General features: G+C 36.2%; 2 protein-coding genes across 4 annotated transcripts; one reads left to right on the top strand and one right to left on the bottom strand.

Moving 5' to 3' along the window:
• The first annotated feature begins 607 nt into the window (after window positions 1-607).
• Window positions 608-1,930, top strand: LOC127902662 (F-box/kelch-repeat protein At3g06240-like). The gene has a single exon (XM_052442379.1). It carries the CDS (start codon window positions 636-638, stop codon window positions 1,794-1,796), a length of 1,161 nt encoding a protein of 386 aa, XP_052298339.1. The 5' UTR covers window positions 608-635; the 3' UTR covers window positions 1,797-1,930.
• A 2,943-nt stretch (window positions 1,931-4,873) lies between these two features.
• LOC102626862 (uncharacterized) lies at window positions 4,874-21,473 on the bottom strand. 3 transcript variants are annotated; one of them, XM_006472155.4, is made up of 15 exons: window positions 21,191-21,461; window positions 17,985-20,927; window positions 17,468-17,848; window positions 16,823-17,314; window positions 15,965-16,549; window positions 13,887-14,393; window positions 13,169-13,687; window positions 12,243-12,803; window positions 9,897-10,403; window positions 9,165-9,680; window positions 8,246-8,830; window positions 7,188-7,694; window positions 6,509-7,027; window positions 5,329-5,910; window positions 4,874-5,200 (listed from the first exon to the last, which is right to left on the bottom strand). In XM_006472155.4, the coding sequence occupies exons 2-15, from the start codon at window positions 20,865-20,867 to the stop codon at window positions 5,171-5,173; spliced, it is 9,174 nt and encodes a 3,057-aa protein (XP_006472218.2). In that variant the 5' UTR covers window positions 20,868-20,927; window positions 21,191-21,461; the 3' UTR covers window positions 4,874-5,170. The 3 variants fall into 3 exon arrangements, with proteins under 3 accessions (XP_006472218.2, XP_006472220.2, XP_006472219.2); XM_006472157.4 differs by lacking the exons at window positions 6,509-7,027; window positions 7,188-7,694; window positions 8,246-8,830 and having other exon boundaries at window positions 21,191-21,473; XM_006472156.4 differs by lacking the exons at window positions 7,188-7,694; window positions 8,246-8,830; window positions 9,165-9,680 and having other exon boundaries at window positions 21,191-21,470.

Below are 21,473 nucleotides of genomic sequence, written 5' to 3'. Positions count from 1 at the left end.
GCCCGAAGCCATCATTTAATCGAGACTACTCTTTAAGAAAATAATCCCAGTTATCATTTTAATTAATACTAACTAATACCTCTATGTGTACAAATATCTTGCTTTAATTGATTTTAAAAATTGTATTTACTTCGGCTTTGCTGATGATGGGCGGTCTTTTAGCCGTCTCTCACTCGCCCACTTCCCCTAGTAAATACAAAATCCACTACCACATAAAATAATGGGGGATTATTCAACTAAGGTACTTTCTTCTTCTATGCAATTTCTACTGAGAATTGAAGATAAATCTTTGGCCCTATAAGAAAGGAAAGAGTCACTGATTAATTAACAAATAAATTGTATTTATTATTAAATAAATTTGAATTCTTTGTAAGGAAGGATAAGATCATGTTTGTTGACAAGGAGATCAAAATAAAATCCTTGTATAATAAACAAGACACCTTAACGTTTACGGAACTTGGACTCGATTCGAATTTAGGTTTCCCGATCGTATAAGGACACCGACGTTTCCTTTCTCCACACGTTATAATTAATAATTGCCCTCTCTATATAAGTATATATACTAATTCATCGCTTGAGTTTTATCCCAAACATAATCTCCCTCCAAAGAACAGCAAGAGCAAGCATAAGCCACAATGTCAAAATCTTTACCAGCAAAGTTCATGCTTGAAACCCTTTTAAAATTACCAGTCAAAACTTTAACACGCTTTAAATGTGTAAGCAAACAATGGCACTCCGTGATATCGAATCCTACGTTTGTTGCCTTGCATGCCAAGTTAAGTGAATCAACTAACAAATGCTACCTTGTTCAGTATAAAGAAGGAAACTATTCCGAAAACAATTTTTCGCTATGCAACAGCAACTTGGTTCAGTTTGATGAAGTTAAATTCCCCATCAATTCGACGCAAATTGTTAGTTCTTGCAGTGGGTTGGTTTGTTTGCTGCTTAATACTTTTCACAGTTGTCACTTTCCCATGTTTGTTTGGAACCCCTCCACGAGAAAATACAAGAAAATTCCAAGTCACAAGAGTTTTGACTGGGAAAAAGAACAATATAGATCCTCTGCCACCGCTAGTTTTATTTGGGAGAAAGAAATGAAAGGTTCGTTTGCTACTTTTGCCATTACAGGATTTGGCTATGATCATAGAACTAGTGACTTCAAGATTTTACTTATTGTCCACGCTAGAGAAGTTGCTTCCGAACAATTTCGCCGTGAGTTCAGTGACATTCAAGTTTATTCACTGAAAAACAATTGTTGGAGAAGGATTCAGCCTAATGTTCCATGCATTCCATGCCTGAGTTCGAATTCGACTGTGCACTTAAATGGAGCTGTACATTGGATGGCCATAAGAAAAGAGAGTGATGGTACTAATAAAGACATTATCGTGTCATTTGATTTTGGTGATGAAACGTTCAGATACAGAAAGCTGCCCGACTGTTTGTACAATACTGATCATATACATAGAGAAAGATCAATTGGGATACTCGAAAAATCTATTGCTTTGTTTGTTTCTTGTCATACCGAAGATAATACCGCCGGACTTGGTATTTGTAGTGTGTATGTGATGAAGGAGAATATAGAAGTCGAGCATTGGATTAATCTGTTCACAGTTGATTTAAGAGCACAATTTGCATGGCAGTACTTAGGTTTTGGAGCAAATGATGAAGTAATGTTGAGAAATGATGATGGGGAGCTTGTCTTGTATGATCATAAAACTCAGGAAGTTGTACAATGTGAAAGCAGTAATTGGGTTGCTAATGCTGTCATCTACACAGAGAGCCTAGTTTCTCCATAAAGTACCAAAATTAGTAGATATGATAGAGATATCTGCAATTTTTTTTTTTTTTGGGGAGACATTTGTACATTATGTTTGTGCCACTTATAACTGAAGCAAGGAAATTTTCTTCTCTTATTGTTCAGTAATGCAAATTATTCCCAAAGCAATTGGCTTTGTTTTTCCAAATTTTCAGCTTATTGCTTACATCTCATGTTACTAACTTAACGTCATGGCATTAGCGTTTGTTCTGCAAATAATTTAAACTTCAAAGCAAGAGTCAACAAATCTGACAGTTACACGAGCACCTATGCAGCTGCTAAATAACATAAATGCAAATCGACAAAGAACTTAAAAAAAATCATACAGCTAGTTGTAAAAGTTTATTTAGTAAAAAATCAGTAATAGCTGTAGTATTTACAAATTGTCTCAGTCACCAAATAGTCACAGAGAGAACATGAAAGATGGGTAATTTGGGGGAACACAAGCTACAAGCAGCATAAAAAAAAACTGCAGCAGTAGCGTATAAGGAATCATTCATTCATGAGATGGCACCTTTGCTGAACTGTTCTTCTTATAATTAATAATTACCTCTCTATATATACTAATGCATCGCTTAAATTTTACCCCAAACATAATTCCCCTCTAAAGAAAAGCAAGAACAAACATAAGCCACAATGTCAAAATCCTTACCAGCAAAGTCCATGGTTGAAACCCTTTTAAAATTATCAGTGAAAATTTTGACACGCTTTAAATGTGCAAGCAAACAATGGTACTCTGTGATATCTAATCCAGCGTTTGTAGCCTTGCATGCCAAGTTAAGTGAATCTACTAACAGTTGCAACCTTGTTCAATATAAAGGAGGAAACTTTTTCGAAAACAATTTTTTGCGATGCAACAAGAACTTGGTTCAGTTTGATGAAGTTAAATTTCCCATCAATTCGACGCAAACTGTTAGTACTTGTAGTGGGTTGATTTGTTTGTTGTTTAATTCCTTTCACAGTTGTCACTTTCCTATGTCTCCACGAGAAAATACAAGAAAATTCCAAGTCACAGGAGTTTTGACTGGGAAAACGAACAATATAGATCCTCTGCTACAACTAGTTTTTGTTTGGAAGAAAGAAATGAAAGGGTCATTTGCTACTTTTGCCATTATAGGATTTGGCTATGGTCATAGAACTGGTGACTTCAAGATCTTACTTACTGTCCACGCTAGAGAAGTTGCTTCTGAACAATTACACCGCGAGCACAATGAGATTCAAGTTCATTCACTGAAAAACATTCAACCTAATATTCCACGTACGCCATGACTGAGTTCGAATTCGACTGTGCACTTAAGTGGAGCTCAACATTGGCTGGCAGTGAGAAAAGAGAGAAATGGTACTGATAAAAAAATTATCAGGTCATTCGATTTCGGTAATGGAACGTTCAGAGATAGAAAGCTGCCTGATCATTTGTTTGGGGGATATGCTTTGACAAGACCAGCCATGCCCTGGACGAGGAGCCAGCCTCCTTACAATGGAGCAGATGAGCAGAAGTTTGGTAGCAGGTTTTCACGGGCAGGAGTATTCTGCTCGTTCACGAAGATACCCTCCTCGGGACCACAGGTGGGTAGACCCGGTCCATGATGGTTGACGAAAAGAGCACTCCTATCTGAGAATCAAGGCATGTAGTCCACTCAGCCACAACTACGATAGTGAAGCACCCACTTCCGAGAGTTGAGGGAGGTGACGGACGTGGATCGTGGGAAAGGCCGGATTCAAAGGAAGGCTATAAAAGGGTAATCAGCGAAGGTAAAGGGGTTAGACTTTTTGATATTAAAACTTAAGAGAAGAGTTTTCTTTGAAAAGAGAGAGAGAAATCATAAGAGAGCCACGAGATTAGTGGCCGTGTTTCCTAAGAAAAAACTTACATTTCTGACTTGAGCGTCGGAGGGTTTACGCTGGGAAAACACCCGGCGTGCTCTAACCAATTTATGTGTGCGCAAGAGTCTGTGGAGAGGAAGTCTTACAGGGCATTGTTTTGCTTGGTTAGAAGAGCTACGAGGAGAACATGCTGTTGGTCGTGAATTTGAGAGTTGAAGAGGGATCCTGGTAGAGAACTAGCAGACACCAGAATCTCGCATCAACATCATTCGCACAATATTGATTATAGACAAATATCAGTTGGGGTACTCGAAAAATCAATTGCACTGTTTGTTTCTAAGTCATAGTGAAGATAGCAGAACAGGACTTGGTATTTGTAATGTGTATGTGATGATGGAGAATATAGGATCAGTAGAGCATTGGATTAATCTGCTCACAGTTGATTTAAGAGCACAATTTGCATGGCGTACTTAGGTTTCAGAGCAAATGGTGAAGTAATGCTGATAAATGATGATGGAGACCTGGTTTTGTGTGATCATAAAACTCGGGAAATTGTACAATTTGGAAGCAGTAATTGGGTTGCTAATGCCGTCACATATACAGAAAGCCTAGTTTCACCGTAGAGTCAACAGACATGATAATTAATTATCTTCCTCAAACTCTAATACCCAGATTTCTTGATGTGAAAGTGAAATCTGTAAATTGTGTGTATATGCGTTTGTTTGTTTTTTTTTTAATCTACTAATTTGTGAAATTGGGACAAATATTTTTTACTTTTTATGACGTACTTATGATCAAACGTTCAAGTAAAGCCAAGGTTGAATAATGACTACTCAGAATTTTGGGGTTAGAAAAGCGATAGTCAATTTATTTGGATTTGCGGTTAAATTTACTACTAGATATTAATTACATTTAATTAATAAATAGTATCTCAAAATTAATTTAATTAATACCTAGTATCTCAAAATTAATTTCTCTTCATCTCCACCATTTGTAACCAAGTGATATAGGGACCGAAAAGTGAAAAATAATGTAAGAACTTGTATAATTTTCACTAAAAGCGCATACGTTCCCTCGCCAGGAGCCAAATCTGTATGGGGATGGGAGTCAGATCAATGTCAGGGCTCCCGATCCATCCCTCATTTTATGTGCTAGATATTAATTATCCCTCATTTTATGGATCCATCCAAATCTGTATACTGTTTGATCATTGATAAGGAATTGAGACAAAAGTGATAAAAAAGAGGTTTTTACCATATCCAGATTTGACAAGATTATCATACAAACAATTCAGCCACAGACCAGAAAATTTAATCCTGACAGTCATTCAATATTTGAAAACTGAACCATCCGATAGCCGAAAAGCAGCAGTACAATTTTCAAGAAAAGCTTTCTAAAGCAGATCGGTGAAGGTAATTTCAACGTAAATTCATAAGGCACTTCTCAATCCGACCAAAAAAGTGCTCATTCTTAAGAAGTAAAGACTAGCCTGACTCCAGATAGTTTCTTCATTGGATGTACCGGATGAGCTCAATCTTCCTCATTAGAATTCTGAAAATTCTGTTGTTATAAAATGTGTATAAGCATGGTGAATAGCAGAACAAATTTGAAACATTATATGTAAGAAACAAACCAAGTAAGTGAAAGGGTGATGCATAAGAGATATTGGTGAATCAATCAATACATACCACTCGCTTGAACAATTGCTGTATTGTGTTATTGAGGTTCCCATCCCAACAACCTTCATCATCTTCTTCTGTTAATTGTAATCTGTGTAGCTTTGGAGTGCACAAGGCTCCCTGAGAAAAAGTCATCATCTTCAGGCAATCCATCACAATTACCTGTTCTAAAGATGGGAATTCAAGAGTGTAATTGCCCAAACAAAAGCTTGTGAGGGTGGGCAAACAATGCAGTCCTAAATATTTCAATTGGCTGAATACAATACAATCCTTCACATCTTCTCTGATTGGATGTATGATTTCTTCTATTAATTTACAATCAGTTATGCTCATTCTCACAAGTTTCACCATACTTTCAGCTGTTGAGCATGTCACCAAATTAATCAACCCATCACACTTTGATACCTCCAGAGTTGTCAGATTTTGGAAAGACATGGATGATGGCACCAATTTTTCTAACTTGGTACATTCTGATAGTTTTAGACTTGCCAGATTTGGAAAAACTTTGCTTGGATGAGAATTTCCCTTCCACAGATGCAACAACTTTGGCAACCTAAACAGCATTAACTCCTCCAGACTAGGGAATGCAACCTGAAATCAACAAAATTAAGTATTAAATGAAAATGTAAATCTGGTTTCCACAGTTTTCCGAGCAAGAACACTCCATTGATAAATACCTCCAAGTAATTTAATAAGCAAAAAAGGAACCCAAACTATAAATCAACTAAATTACTCTTAAAATATAAATCAAATCCATTCAGAGTCAAATATGAATTAGGAAAATCAGGATCCAATAATTCAGGGTTATAATTCAAATAATGTTTTATTTTCTTTTCGAGTAATGATATTTACAATCAGAGGTCTATTGCAACTACCCTAGATTACTTTTGTTGTGACGCAACCTAACTTTCTATTCCCATGTGGACATATCTAAGTCCATCAATGTTTGGGAAGAAATATCTACAACAACAAATAATTTAGTAACAGGGTTCCAGTGAGATTCAAACCCTTCACCCCAAGCATATGTAGGGATGTGCTACCACCTGGCTACTACTCAGGGCTGGATGGGTCACATTATTTTACAAACCGTCTAAAATGATTATTTCATATTTCATACAGATAAATTAAGCACATCATCAAGATGCATGGTGCACCCTACCGAAAACATATACGTGTTTAGAGATCATACCTTGTCAACAAAAAACAAATATTGTGGAATTTGGATATTATGTTGGCTATCCACGTGGGTCTCTTGGAGGCTCAAAACTTCTGAAGCGAATATCTCCACTTCAGCACACCCACCCACGTCCAACTTCTTTAACATTGGCCATTCTGAAATCTGTACTTGGGGATAGAAACTCTTCAGTCTTGGCAGCCACCATAAGCTCAATGAAGTTAATTGAGGAAACACAAAACTGGCATCTGATTCTCTCAATGGAGCAGCTTTTATAGTGTGTGTGTCCCTCCCACTGAGTGCCCGGAGTTCAAATATTTCTCTTACTGAACTACAATAAAGCACCTGCAACTTCTGTAGTTTCTGCAGTCTTTCAAGCATATTGCATGGAAAAATATTCAATAACTTATTGCACTTTTGTACTCCCAAGAATTTTAAATTGTAGAAGGAATGCAAAGAGAGTTCATCTTGCCATAGTTTTCTCAAGCTATCCATACTTAAGATTGCCAATTCCTCCAAACTAGGAAGTCCTACCTAAAGAAAATTAATAATACCATTGAATCAATGCGTAAGTCAAAATAACAAAAATAATTCTAAAGTAAAGTAGAGCTACAAAGAGGGTCAACTAAGAAGAGAAAAGTAAAGGGATATTTTATTTATTTTTAAAATAAATAGAATAAAGAAAACAAATCACCTTTTCATCAAAGAGAGGTTGTATATCTGCCAGGAAGTTTTCCTCTAAGGTCATTTCATGAGGTTCCTTGTTTGCTGTCAGGGGTACTGGTGAAGAATTGGAGATGAATGTTATCATATTAGGGCAACTTTCAATCCACATATAGGAAAGGGAGGGCAGTCTAATTACATTCCCGATAAAGTTGCAGAATCTTATGAGTTTTGGAAGATTTTTGAGCTTCAGCTTGCGAAGAGTAGGAAACAACGGTCCAAAATGTTCATTTGCATTTAGCTCTTCCAAATGAAACACCTCTTCTAGTGAATCACAATTACTTATTTCCAGAATTTTCAAATTGTTCAAGAACCACATCAGATTGACAGGAATAGCGCTTGAGAAAAATGTGCAGTCCTCCACCACCAGCCAACTTAGATTGCTGAAGAAGCTGACCGGAAGTGCTTGTCGATGCCACATTTCTTTAAGATGTGGAAATTGTGAGAGTTCCAAATAGTTTATATCACAGAGTCCAACCTACCAAAACCAAAGTATTGAAGTTAACAGACAAGGATATGTACATTAAAGCTTACAGGTTCTAGGAGAAATTTATTAGGGAGTAAGACTAGTGGAGCAATGACCAGAGAATAGTTGTATGCCACATGAACATCCTTTAAGCTATAGTTATATCATCCATTTACATATTATTTAGATTTGTTAATCTTTCGACTGTGGCAACAAAGTACGAAAAAGTTTCATTGCCTTGCTAGATAAACTTGCTCAGCTTACTTCCCCATACAAAAGATACATATCTGAGAGATGAGGTCCCCTAGAACTATAAATTTTCAAATTCCAAGTTGTACAAGGATTATGGATTATTACAACCATAAAATATATTATCCAAATTAATAAATACAGTGTTTGTTAATTTATGATTGTCAGTGCACAACACTGTGTTAGTTTTATGTGTGGCATCAATATGTGGCATTGAGACAACTGCTCCAACAGAAAGAAAAAATATAACAAAATAAAGTAGTGCATGAGTAACAGAGAAGCAAGGGAAATTTGAGGAATCAATTAATCCATACCATTTCTTCAAACAATTTTTGTATGGTGGAATTAAGGTTGCCTTCCCAACGCCCTTCATCCTCTGATTCTGTCAGTAGAAGTCTTTGTAGCTTTGGTGTGCTTAAGACTCCCTGAGAAAAAATCTCCATCTTTGGGCATTCTCTAACTACTACTTTTTCCAAAGTTGGGAATTCAAGGGCATAATTCCCCAAACAAAAGCACACGAGGCTCGGCAAACAATGAAGTCCCAAATATTTCAGTTGGCTAAACAACAAACAATCCTTTCTCACTTCTTCTCTAGCCTGTTGTATGATTTCTTCAATCATCATGCATTCAGCTATATGCATGGTTGTAAGTTTCACAAGACTCTCAGCTGTTGAGAGGGTCACCAAATTAATCAACCCGTCACACTTTGAAACTTCCAGAGACATCAGATTTTGGAATGACACTGAGGACGGTGCTAAATTTTCTAATTTACCACATTCTGAAATTTTTAGAGTTGCTAGATTTTGGAAAACTTTGCTAGGTCGAGAACTTTCTTCCAACAGATGCAACAAATCAGGAAGTACACACAACGTTAACTCTTCCAGACTAGGGAATGCAACCTGAAAATCAACCACAGTACCAAATAAAAATGTCTAATGCTGTAGCCTTCCAAGCATATTCCATGGACTAATATTAAATGATTTATTAAAGTGCTTAGAAGGAACAGAAAAATTATAAGTCCAATCAATTGCTGTTAAACTATAAATTAAATCCGATGCTAAATCCAATAAAATTAATAGAAAAATCATAAAGAAATGGTAAATGGTATAGTTGACATTATGTTTGCAGTAATTCTAAGATGGCTTTTAATTGATTCATATTGAAAAATTAATAAACACCACCAAGATGCAGGTTAAATTCTACCAAAACAAGGACATGGTTAAGAGATCAAACCTCGTCCACAGAGAACAAAGGTCGTGGAATTTTGATATCACGTGGGCTATCAACATTAGTCTGATGGGGGCTCTGAAATTCAGAAGCAAATATCTCCACCTCAGCACATTCCATCACCTCCAACTTCTTTAACATCGGCCACTTTGAAATATGAACTCCCGGGTAGAAACTTTTGAGACTTGGTAGACTTGATAATGTCAATGAAATTAATTGAGGCAACACAAAACTAGGGATTGTTTCACTCAATTGAGCTGCTGTTACAGCACATGAGTCATCACTGAGTGCTTGGAGTTCAACTATTTCTTCCACTAAATTACAATTACCTACAAACAACCACCTTAATTTCTGCAGTCTTCCAAGCATATTCCGTGGAAAAACATTCAATAACTTATTACAGTATCGTATTCCCAGGTAATTTATTTTGCAGAAGGAATCCAAAGTAAGATGGTCATCCCATATTTTTCTCAAGTTATCCATGCGTGAGAGTCCTAATTCCTCCAAACTAGGAAGTCCTACCTAAAGATGTCAACAAATAATTACAATATTACCATTGAGTCAGAACAACAAATAATTAATTGAGTCAAAAACTTAAATTAGATTATAAAGAAACATATAACTTTAAAGAGGAGAGTCAACTAAGAAGAATAGAAGTGTAAAGGTATCCTTATTTAGTATTATTGTCATCGACACAAAACAAAAAGATAGAAATAATCAATTAAGGAAATGAATCACCTTTTCATCAAAGAGAGGTTGTATATCAGCTAAGATGTTCTCCTCTGCGATCATTTCTAGAGGTGCCTCAGTTGCCGTCAAGTGTGCAAATGTAGAATTGGAAACAAATGTCACCATATTAGGGCAACTTTCAATCCACATAAAGGACAAGAAGGGCAGCTCAATTATACCTTTGGCGAAGTAGCAAAATCTTTTAAGTTTTGGAAGATCTTTAAGCTTCAACTTGCGAAGTTTAGGAAACAATGACCCATAATGTTCATCTGCATTTGGCTCTTCCAAATGAAAAACCTCTTCTAGTGAATCGCAATTGGTTACTTCCAACTTTTCCAAATTGTTCAAGGATCGTAGCAAATTGGCTGGAATAGCACTCGAGAAATTCATGCAGTCATCTATCACCAATGATCTTAAATTGCTGAAGAAGCTAACTGGAAGTGGTTGAACGTGCCATATTTCTTTCAAGTTTGGAAAGAGTGAGAGTTTCAAACATTTCAAGTCACAGAATCCAACCTGATGAACCCAAAACATTGCAATAGTTAAAATACAAACATCATCTCCCTTAAAACTTACATACTTCTGTTTTTGGGAAAATATTAGGGAAAAAAAACAAGTGGAGCAAATTAATCGACCATTAGGCTCTAGCTAGAATGAATAAAGCATTATAGTTCTCAAAATGTACGATGTATAATGAACTTGGGGTGTGTTTATAACTACCACGCTTGAATTTAATTTTGAAAGCACTATTCGGTTGAGACCAGCTTTTACTTATGCAGGTCTGTTTACCAACCACCCACCCACTTATACTTGACAGGTAGTGGTTTCATTCACAATATTTGTGGATTAAAAGCCACAAAACTTCAACCCAAAACACACCATTAATTCCTCAGAAACTTTTAAAGAAACGACCATCTGCAATTTGGTATTGTTTGTTTTAACTGGTTGTTAAACATTTTTCCTAAAATTGCTTAATTGGATTGCGAGAGGACAAGAGTTGTTGATGTATGTGGCTCAAATTAGTAATAGGGTTAATTTTACAATTTATAATTTTATGGGCAAGCTTTTGTTGCAATTTGGCTTTATATATATATTTTACACTTGAAAACAGAAAAAGTAAAACAATTATACTAGATGAAAGAGAGAGCAACAAAGTAGGAAAAAACCTAAAATAATTGTGTTTATGAGGTTGAAAGATTAAAACACATGGTGCGAAAAAGCCAAGAACTAAAGTAACCGGTACTCACCATCCTACATCAACAACTCTTTGCAACATTCCTTTTTTTGTTATTTATAGTGAAGTCGCCGACCTCTATGGATCTAGCAATTTGGTGAACCATGTGATTGCTTGTCTTGAATATATTGTTGTTGATTGCATGTTGATTAATCTTCCAATTGCTTAATCATTACTATATTCTCTATTCAGGTCATTAAAACAGAATATTAGCAGGTGCATGAGTAAGTTTGATCAATTGTCTACTACATGTCCAATCAAAACCCATACTAGGTACAACACAGGATTATTGTTTGCAGCAATAACATTCAACCTAAAGCAGTCAAGCTTACAGGGACTATTCTGAAACTTCATGGAAGGTTAACATCCTAGTTCCTACATTTAAATACATATCATAAATCCCTTTAAAAAAAAAACATAATAAATCCATTTCTCAAATATTGTCAAGCAGAGGATTGCTGGAGCAACAAAGTTTTGTCAAGCGGCAGCAAAGGAAGAATGGGAGATGTTCCAATGTCTTGCTTGTTAAACTTAGTTAACTCCCCTATTTCATCTACGGAATGAAATATGCAATAGCCAGACAAGGACCCCTAGAACTACAAATTTTTCAGATTGCAAGTTGTGGTAGGATTGTGGACTCTTAATGGGGCTATTTATTAGGTTTCATTAGGCAGACAAAACCGTCTTATGCTTTTTTGCCAGAACTAATACTAAACATTAAGCATGTATGCAAGAGCACCAACCATATGCAAGCAATGTTAATTTTTTTTTTTTTACAATAGAGAGCCAGGTAAATTCTATTAATGATCTTGAAGTCTTTTATTCATATGAAAAAACAATGGAGGATAATTTACCAGTTTCTAGAAATGTAGGGGTTTTTTTTGTTTTTTACAGTAATTTAATATTTTATCTAAACCAACAAGAGCAGATTACCCAAAAAAGAAAAAAAATTAAATAAAAAATGTGTAGTTGCTTGTGGTGATTGTCTATAAGGGGAACGTGCTAGTTGCTTGTGCCACTGATCAAGACTACTACTCTAGAAAAATGAAGCAAAGAAAATGAAACAAAACTGTGCAAATGCAAGGGAATTGCATCAGAAATTTTGTTAAATCAGCACATACCATTTCTACAAACAATTTTTGTATGGTGGAATTAAGGTTTCCTTCCCAACGCCCTTCATCATCTTCTTCTGTGAGTTGTAATCTTCGTAACTTGGGAGTGTGTAAGACTCCCTGAGAAAAAATCTTCATCTTTGGGCACTCCTCCACAATTACTTGTTCCAAGCATGGGAATTCAAGAGCCTTATTCCCCATACAAAAGCTCTTAAGGCTTGGTAAGCAATGAAGTCCCAAATACTTCAGTTGGCTGAAAACAATACAATCCTTCTCCACTTCGCCTACCTGTTGTATGATTTGCTGTATCATTTTACAATCAGTTACATTCATTCTTTCAAGGTTTACCAGCCTTTCAGCTGTTGAGATCGTCATCAAATTCATCAGCCTGCCACACTTTGATACTTCTAGAGTTGACAGATTTCCAAAAGACACTGAGGATGGTACTAATATATCTAACTTACTGCACTCGTTTTGAAAAACATTCCTGGGGTGAGAAGTTTCCTTGCACAGCCAAAATAACTTGGGCAATCTAGACAGCCTTAGCTCTTTCAGACTGGGGAATGCGACCTGGGGATAAACCCAATGAAGTATTAAACGAAATGTCTATTCTCTACTGTCTCACAAGCATATCAGAGTGAAACATATTCAACAATTTATTACAAGATTATCTTTCCCACGGGTTCAATTGGCATAAGACACAAAATATAGATGAAAGCAATCACTTTTAAAATATAGATCAAACCTGACGCTAAATGCCTAAATCATTTACAAATAAAGAAAAGTCGGATGGAATATAGTGGATGGGTTATAGTTCACATTATGTTTCCAGACCTCTAAGATGACCTTTTCATAATTCATTTTGAAAATCGGTCAACACCACCAAGATACAGTCTGCATTCTACCACAACATGTACATGGTTAAGAGATAGTACCTTGTCAAAAGAGAAGAAAGGCTGTTGAGTTTGGCTATCGTGTTGACCATCCACATGAGTCTCTCCAAGGCTCAGAAATTTCGAAGCTAATATCTCCAATTCAGCACATCCAGAAATATCCAAATATTTTAACATTGGCCATTCTGAAATATGTACTCCGGGATAAAAACATTTCAGTCTTGGCAGACTTCGTAGTTTCAGTGAAGTCAATAGAGAAAACACACAAATGGGAAGTGTTTCTCTCAACTGAGCCACTGATATAGCACATGCATCCCCATAATTTAGTGCTCGGAGTTCGGATATACGTTGTACAGACTCACAGTAAACTACCTCCAGCTTCTCCAATTTCTGAAGTCTTTGAAGCATATTCCAGGGAAATATACTCAATAATTTTTTACAACGTTGTATTACCAAGCAATTTAATTTGCAAAAGGAATCCAAACTGAGTTGGTCTTGCCATATTTTTCTCAAGTTATCCATCTGAGAGATTCCAAGTACCTCCAAACTAGGAAGTTTTACCTACGACCAATTATTACATGCATTACTACCATACTCAGAGATAAGCCAAAAAGAGAGAGAGAGAGAGAGAGAGAGAGAAGATTTTTACATTAAATTTAGTTTCTAAAGAAATTACATAGAGCTATAAAGAGGAGAGCAAACAAAGAAGAAAAGAAATATGAAGGAAATACTTTTAGGGTCAATCACTGAAAAGTAGCACCTTTTCATCAAAAAGAGGCTGTATATCAGCCAGTAAGTTCTCCTGTGAGGTCATTTGTTGAGGTTCCTTGTTTGGTGCTATGATTACAGGTGTAGAACTGGAGATGAAAGTTTTCATATTACGGCAATTTTCAATCCACAGATTGACCAAGGAGGGCAGTTCAATTATCCTCCCAGTAAAGTTGCAGAATCTTATAAGTTGCGGAAGATTTATGAGCTTCAGATTGCGAAGTTTAGGAAACAGTGACCGAAATTGTCCAATGGGATTTTGCTCTTCCAAATGAAATACCTGTTCTAGAAAATAACAATTCCTTACTTCCAGAGTTTTCAAATTGATTAAGTTCTGGAGTTGATTAGCTGGAATAGCACCCGACATAAACCTGCAGTCATCCACCACCAGCCATCTTAAATTGATAAAGAAGCTGACTGGAAGTGCTTGGCCGTGCCATATTTCTTTCAAATGAGGAAACTTTGAGAGACTCAAACAAGCTTTGTCATGGTATCCAACCTACCGGAACAAAAATATAGCAGTTAAAATATAAGAAGAATTATGTAAATGGTCACAATTTGCTTCTCTAATAGGAATACTGCAGTGATACAAGGATGTGCAATTTTAAAGCTTATATGTTTCTGTTTTAGTATATAAATGGGAATACAACTTTAGGAACAATGACCATAAAATGGTTTTTTTGTCACAGGCCTGTCCTCGTAAGCTACAATATTTGAATCAAGTTCAAGCATAAATTGTTCCAGATGGCATTGAGCTACATCAAAGCATATACTGGAAATTCAGAGTTTTCTCAAGTATAGTTGACAATGATGCTCCAGCTAGGATGGATGAAGGATCTATTTGATCTCATGTTTGAGAAACAACCAGTGGTGATTCAGTATTGTTTGCTTAAATGGTTATTAAATTCTTTCCCTAAAATTGCTTAATTGGATTGCAAGAGGGCAAGAGTGACATTTATTCATGAATGTAGCTCAAATAAGTTACATGGGTTTTATAATTCATTGCTATGTTTTTTGAGCCAGGTTTGGGAAGGGGTTTGGTTTTCATTCATGTAATTTTGAAAAAAAAAAAAAAAGCATATGCAGCAAAAAGGCTTTAAGAAACAAAAAGTGAAATAAGTGTGCTATAGAAGGAAAAGATAGAGGGGAAAAAAAAAAAGGGTAAAACAAGAGTGTCTGAGGTTGAAAGATTCAGACTAAGATAGTAAAAGGCAAAAAGATAAATAAGTAACTCTTGTATTTAATTGCCTTTTTTTTAACTAGGTATTTGATTGAATATTTAACTGAGCGAAGTTTGGAGTTCTATTTGCACCCAAAAAATTCCACCAAAAGCAGTCAAGCCAACTGGGGCCGTTCTGGAACTATTATTGTGTTTTATGCAGAAGCTTCATGCATGAAAAAGTATGATCGTCCATTTAAATATAACTTAAGTCAGTTACAAGATTATAAATATTGTTAAGCATATGACTCCAGAGCAACAAAGTTTTTTAAGATGCAGACTGGGCCAACAGCAGAATGGAAAAAATTCCTTTCTGCCTGTTAAATTTGCTTAGTTAACTCCACTAAGCTCTATGCGACACATGCAGCGATGTATGTATCAAAGAGATAAGGACTCCTGGAACTATAAATTTTCAGATTGCAAATTCCCTAGGATTCTGGATTCTTATCTAAGCATCATGATTGAGGATAACAAACAGTATAGTAAGAGCAATAGTAATAGTTTCAATTGTGCGAACAAGGCATTCCTATTCTTTTTTACAGCATTAGATTCCAAGCAATAAGCAAGTTTGTAAGCACTAATCAAATACAAACCAGGTCTCAAGGTTTTTTTTTTTCAGATAAAATTTTTCAAGTTTCGAGAATGTAATATTTTATCAAATTAACTCAAATATTTGTAACTGATGTTTGTCTGTGGGGTGATTGTGCTAGTTGTTTGCACTGCCAATCAAGACAAATACTCTAGCGCAAAGAAAAAAAGGAACAAAATGCGGAGAAAAAAAAGAACAAAATAAGCTAAAATGTGGAAGTGCAAGGGAGATGCATGAGAAGTTTTAGTAAATCAGTACATACCATTTCTTCAAACAATTTTTGTATGGTGGAATTAAGGCTGCCTTCCCAAAGCCCTTCATCATATTTTTCTCTCAGATGTAATCTTTGTAACTTTGGTGTGTGTAAGACTCCCTGAGAAAAAATCTTCATCTTTGGGCACTCTCTCACAATTACTTGTTCCAAGCATGGGAATTCAAGAGTAAAATTCCCAAGACAAAAGCTCGTAAGGCATGGGAGGCAATGAAGTCCCAAATATTTAAATTGGCCGAAAACAATACAATCCTTCTTCACTTCTTCTCCAACCTGTAGTATGATTTGCTGTAACATTTTACAATCAATTACATTCATTCTGTTAAGTTTCACAAGACTTTCAGCTGTTGAGAGTGTCATCAAATGTATCAACTCGTTACACTTTGATACCTCCAGAGTTACCAGATTTTCGAGAGACACTGAGGACGGTACTAATTTTTCTAACTTATCGCATTCTGATATTTCTAGAGTGGCAAGATTTAGGAGAGCCTTGCTGAGTTGAGAATTTTCCTTCCACAGATGCAACAAGTTAGGCAATTTGTTCAGCTCTAACTCCTTCAAGCCGGGAAATGCAACCTGGAAATGAACTAAAGTATTAAACATTGAAAAAATACAGTTCGAGTTCATGTCAGTATGTACCCGATAATCAAAGTAGGTGTAAATCATAATATTGCTTCATGAACATAGCAAATCATGAACAAGTCAAGTATATATATGCCTCATATAATATCCCACTACATCAGTTTTCATTAGCAGAATTCACACATGAATTTGTATTCCTAGTTCTATTGTTAAGAGATACAGGACAACAAATAAACATAATGTAGTGGGGCTAATATCATTTCATACCTTAGGATCTAGCACAAACAAGGGCCGTTGGCTACCACAGCTAAAATATTCTGGAGAAGCAAATAATATCTCCACACTGTCACATCCAAATACCCCTAAACTTTTTAACAATGGCCATTCTGATATATCCACTCCTGGGCAGAAACTTTTGAGTCTTGGTAGCAAACTCAGATTCAACCAAGTTAATCTGGGAAATACAAACCTTCTACGGGCCTCCTCCTCCTCCTCCACCATGCAAACATTGCCATTAGAGCTTGTCTCTCCAATTATCTCTTCTACTGAAGCACACCCATCTACCTTCAAATACTCCAATCTATCGAGTCTTCTCCGCATAATAATATTAGCTGGAAAAATATTCGCTAGCTTACCACAATTTGTTACCTCCAAGGCCTTTAATTTGCTGAAAGAATTCAAAGCAAGCTGGTGGTGCCATATTTTTCTCATGTTATCCATCATGTCAATACTTAATACCTCCAAACGAGGGAGTACTAACTGAAGTGAAGAAATCAATTAATTAATAACTCAAAACTTTTGCTTGGTTATGCATAAAAAGATAAAAAGACATGAGGAAAGATAATCACTGAGAGAAAAATTAAGAGAGCCAGGTTAAATTAAGGGAAGAAATATTGTGAATAAAAAAAGTACCTTTTCATCAAAGAGAGGTTGCGTGTCAGTGTGGAGGATTTTCTCTTCCGATGAATTTACGGAGATGAAACTTCTCAAATTAGGGCAATCAACAATCCGAAGATGATGCAAAGAGGGGAATTCAACTGAATTAATTTCAATATCAGTGGTGTCAATTACCGCCTCCATTGACTCACATTTCCGTATCTCAAGTTGTTGGAGTCGCACAAGACTATCAACCATAGAATATGGAAACAGAAATTTCAGATGGCTACATGTCTCCACCGTCAAATTTGTTAAATTTTGACTACAAGAATTCAACATTAGTGGATATTGATCGTGCCATATTTTCTCAATATTAATTGAGGAAAGTTTCAACTTCTCCAAGTTGGGGAAAATGACCTGCAAAACAATTATTGTTCTTTCAAAAAACATCTGATAATTTTTATTGACGTAAAAAACCAAATACAAAATTATGAACATATATGTATTCCTTCTTATATTACCACAAAATTAAACATGAAGAATATTATCACACCTTATTATTGAATAGTGACTCATCAGAATCATCCTCTGCAATTACTTCCTCAAATGCCAAAGTAGTTGCTGATATCGTCGGAGATAACAGAGGTCTCTCCAGGTCGAATCCTGAACTTGTAAGTTGTGGTAGGCATTGTAGTGTTAAGGAGTGCAATTGAGTGAAGTTAATAATCTCGTGGACATTATGTGTTTCACTACTTTCTTTACCAACAATCAATTTCAAGCTCTCACAAAAGGACACTTTTAGTTTTTGAAGCTGCAAAAGGTTTCTTGCCATGGGGAATGAGAAGAGATGCTTAAGATTATCACATTGACATACTTTTATTATTCTTAATTTGCTGAAGGAGTGTTCTGTGAGTTGGCCACGATATACCATCTCCAACCTCATCAAATTATGAAGAAACAATGACTCCAGCAATGGAAAAGCATTACAATGTCCCCATCCCACTAAATTGACAATATACAAAATCTCACAGACATTTTGTACGTGAAGATGCTTCAATAGTGGAAAAACTTCTCCATCCTCTAATTCAAGAAGAGCATTCTGAAAACCATTCAGTTCATCTAGATAGAGATCTTCAATTCCCTTCAGCAACATTTGCATCCCATATCCCAAGTAAATGCATTTATTTAGTGCACTGAGTTTCAACCTTCTTGAGGTTTCATGTTCTCCAGACCAGCTCCACACATCTCCTATACATATTCTATATCTTTCCAACTCCACAGAGAGCAAATCTTGTGGCATAACTTGGGCATCTGGAATATGTACTTCTAAAGTGGTTAGTCTCGATAGTTGCTTCAGCTCAACAAGACTAGCATTACTCTGTCCTTCAATCTCCCACTCAGTGAAACTATTACCCATGTATAGTTCTTCTAATCGAGACAAGCTTGATATAACATTTGGTCTGATCACTTTAAGTTTCATACAGTTACTCAGATCTAGCAACTTCAACCGAGTTAACTGGCCAATTTCTCCCGGCAATTCTTCAACATCAGAATGCCTTAAGCTGAGAATCTCTAATTTCTTCAGATCTCCAATTGTTGCGACATCTCCTAGTAGGCAGCTCTCCAAAGTCAATGTTCGAAGACTAATTAGGCAACCAATTGATGAAGGTAATGAAGGGAAACGAAATCCAGTAAAACTTAAAACCCGCAGTTCTGTCATCCCTTCAAAAAAGAGGTCTGGGATTCGAAGAGAGAGATTTTCTGAAAACAAAACAAACAACTTGAGTTTCGGGCATTCCAGCCTTTCAGGAAACTCATATATACCTCTGAAAGGAATAGAAATAGCAGTTGGATCTTTGTGTGTTTTCTTGTCTAGTTCTTCCTTCAAGTCAGCAACATTTTGCATATTAAACATAAGCTCCTCGGTGGCAACTGATGCAGCAATAGAATGAATGATGTCATGCATTTTAAGACATTCTTCAGCGTCACCATCCAACAATAACCGTGAAGCTTTGAGAAAATTTACCAACATATGTACCCTTTTCCTTGCTTCTTGCAATGTGTAAACACCTTTAAGCAACCCCAAACCCATACCACACCTCATCAAAGCATCTATAGGTATTTGACTACCACCATTTAGAAGACCACAGAGTCGAAACAATGACTTAGCTTCCTCACTTTCCAAAAAGTTGTAACTCAATTCTATGATAGAGTTCACATTTGCATCCTCTCCTCCCATTCGTCTTTGATTGGAATTCCTTAGCTGATCAAATGCATCCTTCCAGAAAAAAAGAATCTTATTTTTCAGTGCATTAGCAATTGTTATAATTGCAATCGGAAAACCTCTGCATTCTCTTACAATCTCAACTCCTATAGGCAGAAAATCAGATCTTCCAGCTGCATCACCCACATTGCTCCAAAAGAAACTCAACGCTTCTTCATCAGATAAAACTCCAATTGAGAAAGTCTTCTGAATATTCATTTCATTGCATAATACATGTTGATTTCTAGATGTCAACAATATTTTGCATCGACTCTGATCAACATATCTTTCTTTCCAATCTTCTTGTTGTCGGACACTTTGTTTCTCATTGCCCCAAAAAGGAATTCCAATACCATCCAAGTCTAATCTCATCCAGATATCATCTAATATTATGAGGACCCTTTTCTCTTTTTTCAACCTCTCACTTAGTAGACCAGCTCTCTGAAGTACGTCATCATGCTGCCCAAATTGCAGGCCTAAATCAGAAGCAATTTTGTCTTGAATTGGTTTCTGGTCTGGGGTCCGTGTTACCTCAACCATAACCACCTCATCAAACAACTTCTCTTCTATAACTTGCCTTGCAACTGCTTTAACTAGTGTAGTTTTTCCCACACCACCTGACCCGTAAACCCCAATCATATTGACCTCGTCATCCTTCATCGCCACCATAATATCTCGGAAAATTGACCTTCTTGAATTAAATTGCTGGTAGAGTCTGGAAGACATGAGCTCTATCCTCTGTGGAGCAGGACGGAAACAAAAATTACTGAAGTTGCCTTTTCCCAAGAGATTGGCACCATCTTTTGCTGCCTTCGCTGCTTCCTTGCTGAGATTGTACCTCTTTAACAAATTTGGGCATAACCCTTTGAAACAATGCTTCTTTGCTTCATCTTGATAATCAATGATAGGTTTTACCACTCTTTGAGTGAATTCATCAATGCTAATTAGCCATTGTTCAACGCCCTTATAGATCTCATCCCCTTGTCTTCTAGCAGCGTTAACCAGATTTTCAACCCTTTGTCTTTTACACCCCAGCTGCTTCACTTGATTCTCCAGGTCATCAATGTGGCTCTGGTACTTTGGCACATAAGATATCTCCCGTTTAATGGAGCCAAAAAATGATTCTGACGCAGTACCGCATACAGCATGATCACCTACTTCTTCTGAAGCCATTGCCTGTTTCTTGTGAATTTTTTCTTATTTTCTCCCTGTTTTACTTAATTTTTTTCATTTCTTTTGGAAATTAAAAGCAATAAAAAATTCTTTTCAGCAACAGAGAATAACTAAATATACATTAATATCAGAAACAATGCTAATAAAATAACTTATAAAAAGAAAAAATTGAGAATAACACTATATTTACTACGATTGGAAAATAAAAAACCGGATAATACGATTTTAAGCAAATAAAATTATGGGAAACCAAAAAAAGAATCACCGGAAGCGATAACAAATTAGTACAAAAAAGATTTTCAAAGAGCTTAGAGCAAGTGCACCTTAGATATGAAAAATTCAGTTTGATTGCAGGGCTGTCTGAGGATCAAGAGATGAAGAGCGTTTTGATACTCTTCTTTTCAGACTTTTTCAGCTTTAGCTAGAAGAAATTTTACAACCAAGCCATTGTTACTGTTGCATGGCTCACGGCTTGGTTTAGACTCAACTACGGGGCAAGATCTAAAATCTTTCTATTTTGTAATTTTACTCCCTATCTGTCTGCATTCTGCACCACACAAAAAAAAAATGTAAAAGAAAGGGACAATTACATCTGTGAAGTGTACA

Source organism: Citrus sinensis, chromosome 5 (genome assembly GCF_022201045.2).
Source record: "Citrus sinensis cultivar Valencia sweet orange chromosome 5, DVS_A1.0, whole genome shotgun sequence".
In the NCBI taxonomy this organism is placed as follows: Eukaryota; Viridiplantae; Streptophyta; class Magnoliopsida; order Sapindales; family Rutaceae; genus Citrus; species Citrus sinensis.
The sequence above is the reverse complement of the archived record's forward strand: the minus strand, read 5'-3'. Positions and strand labels throughout refer to the sequence as shown.

What these genes read in the sequence shown, in the direction of transcription:
- LOC127902662 (XM_052442379.1), top strand. Translation starts at nt 636, where the DNA reads ATGTCAAAATCTTTACCAGCAAAGTTCATGCTTGAAACCCTTTTAAAA.
- LOC102626862 (XM_006472155.4), bottom strand. Translation starts at nt 20,867, where the DNA reads ATGGCTTCAGAAGAAGTAGGTGATCATGCTGTATGCGGTACTGCGTCA. An exon ending in AACCTCTCTTTGATGAAAAG is followed by an intron (nt 7,028 to 7,187) that starts GTGATTTGTTTT and finishes AATTTTCTTTAG; the next exon opens with GTAGGACTTCCTAGTTTGGA. An exon ending in ATTTGTTTTTTGTTGACAAG is followed by an intron (nt 5,911 to 6,508) that starts GTATGATCTCTA and finishes TGTTGATTTCAG; the next exon opens with GTTGCATTCCCTAGTCTGGA.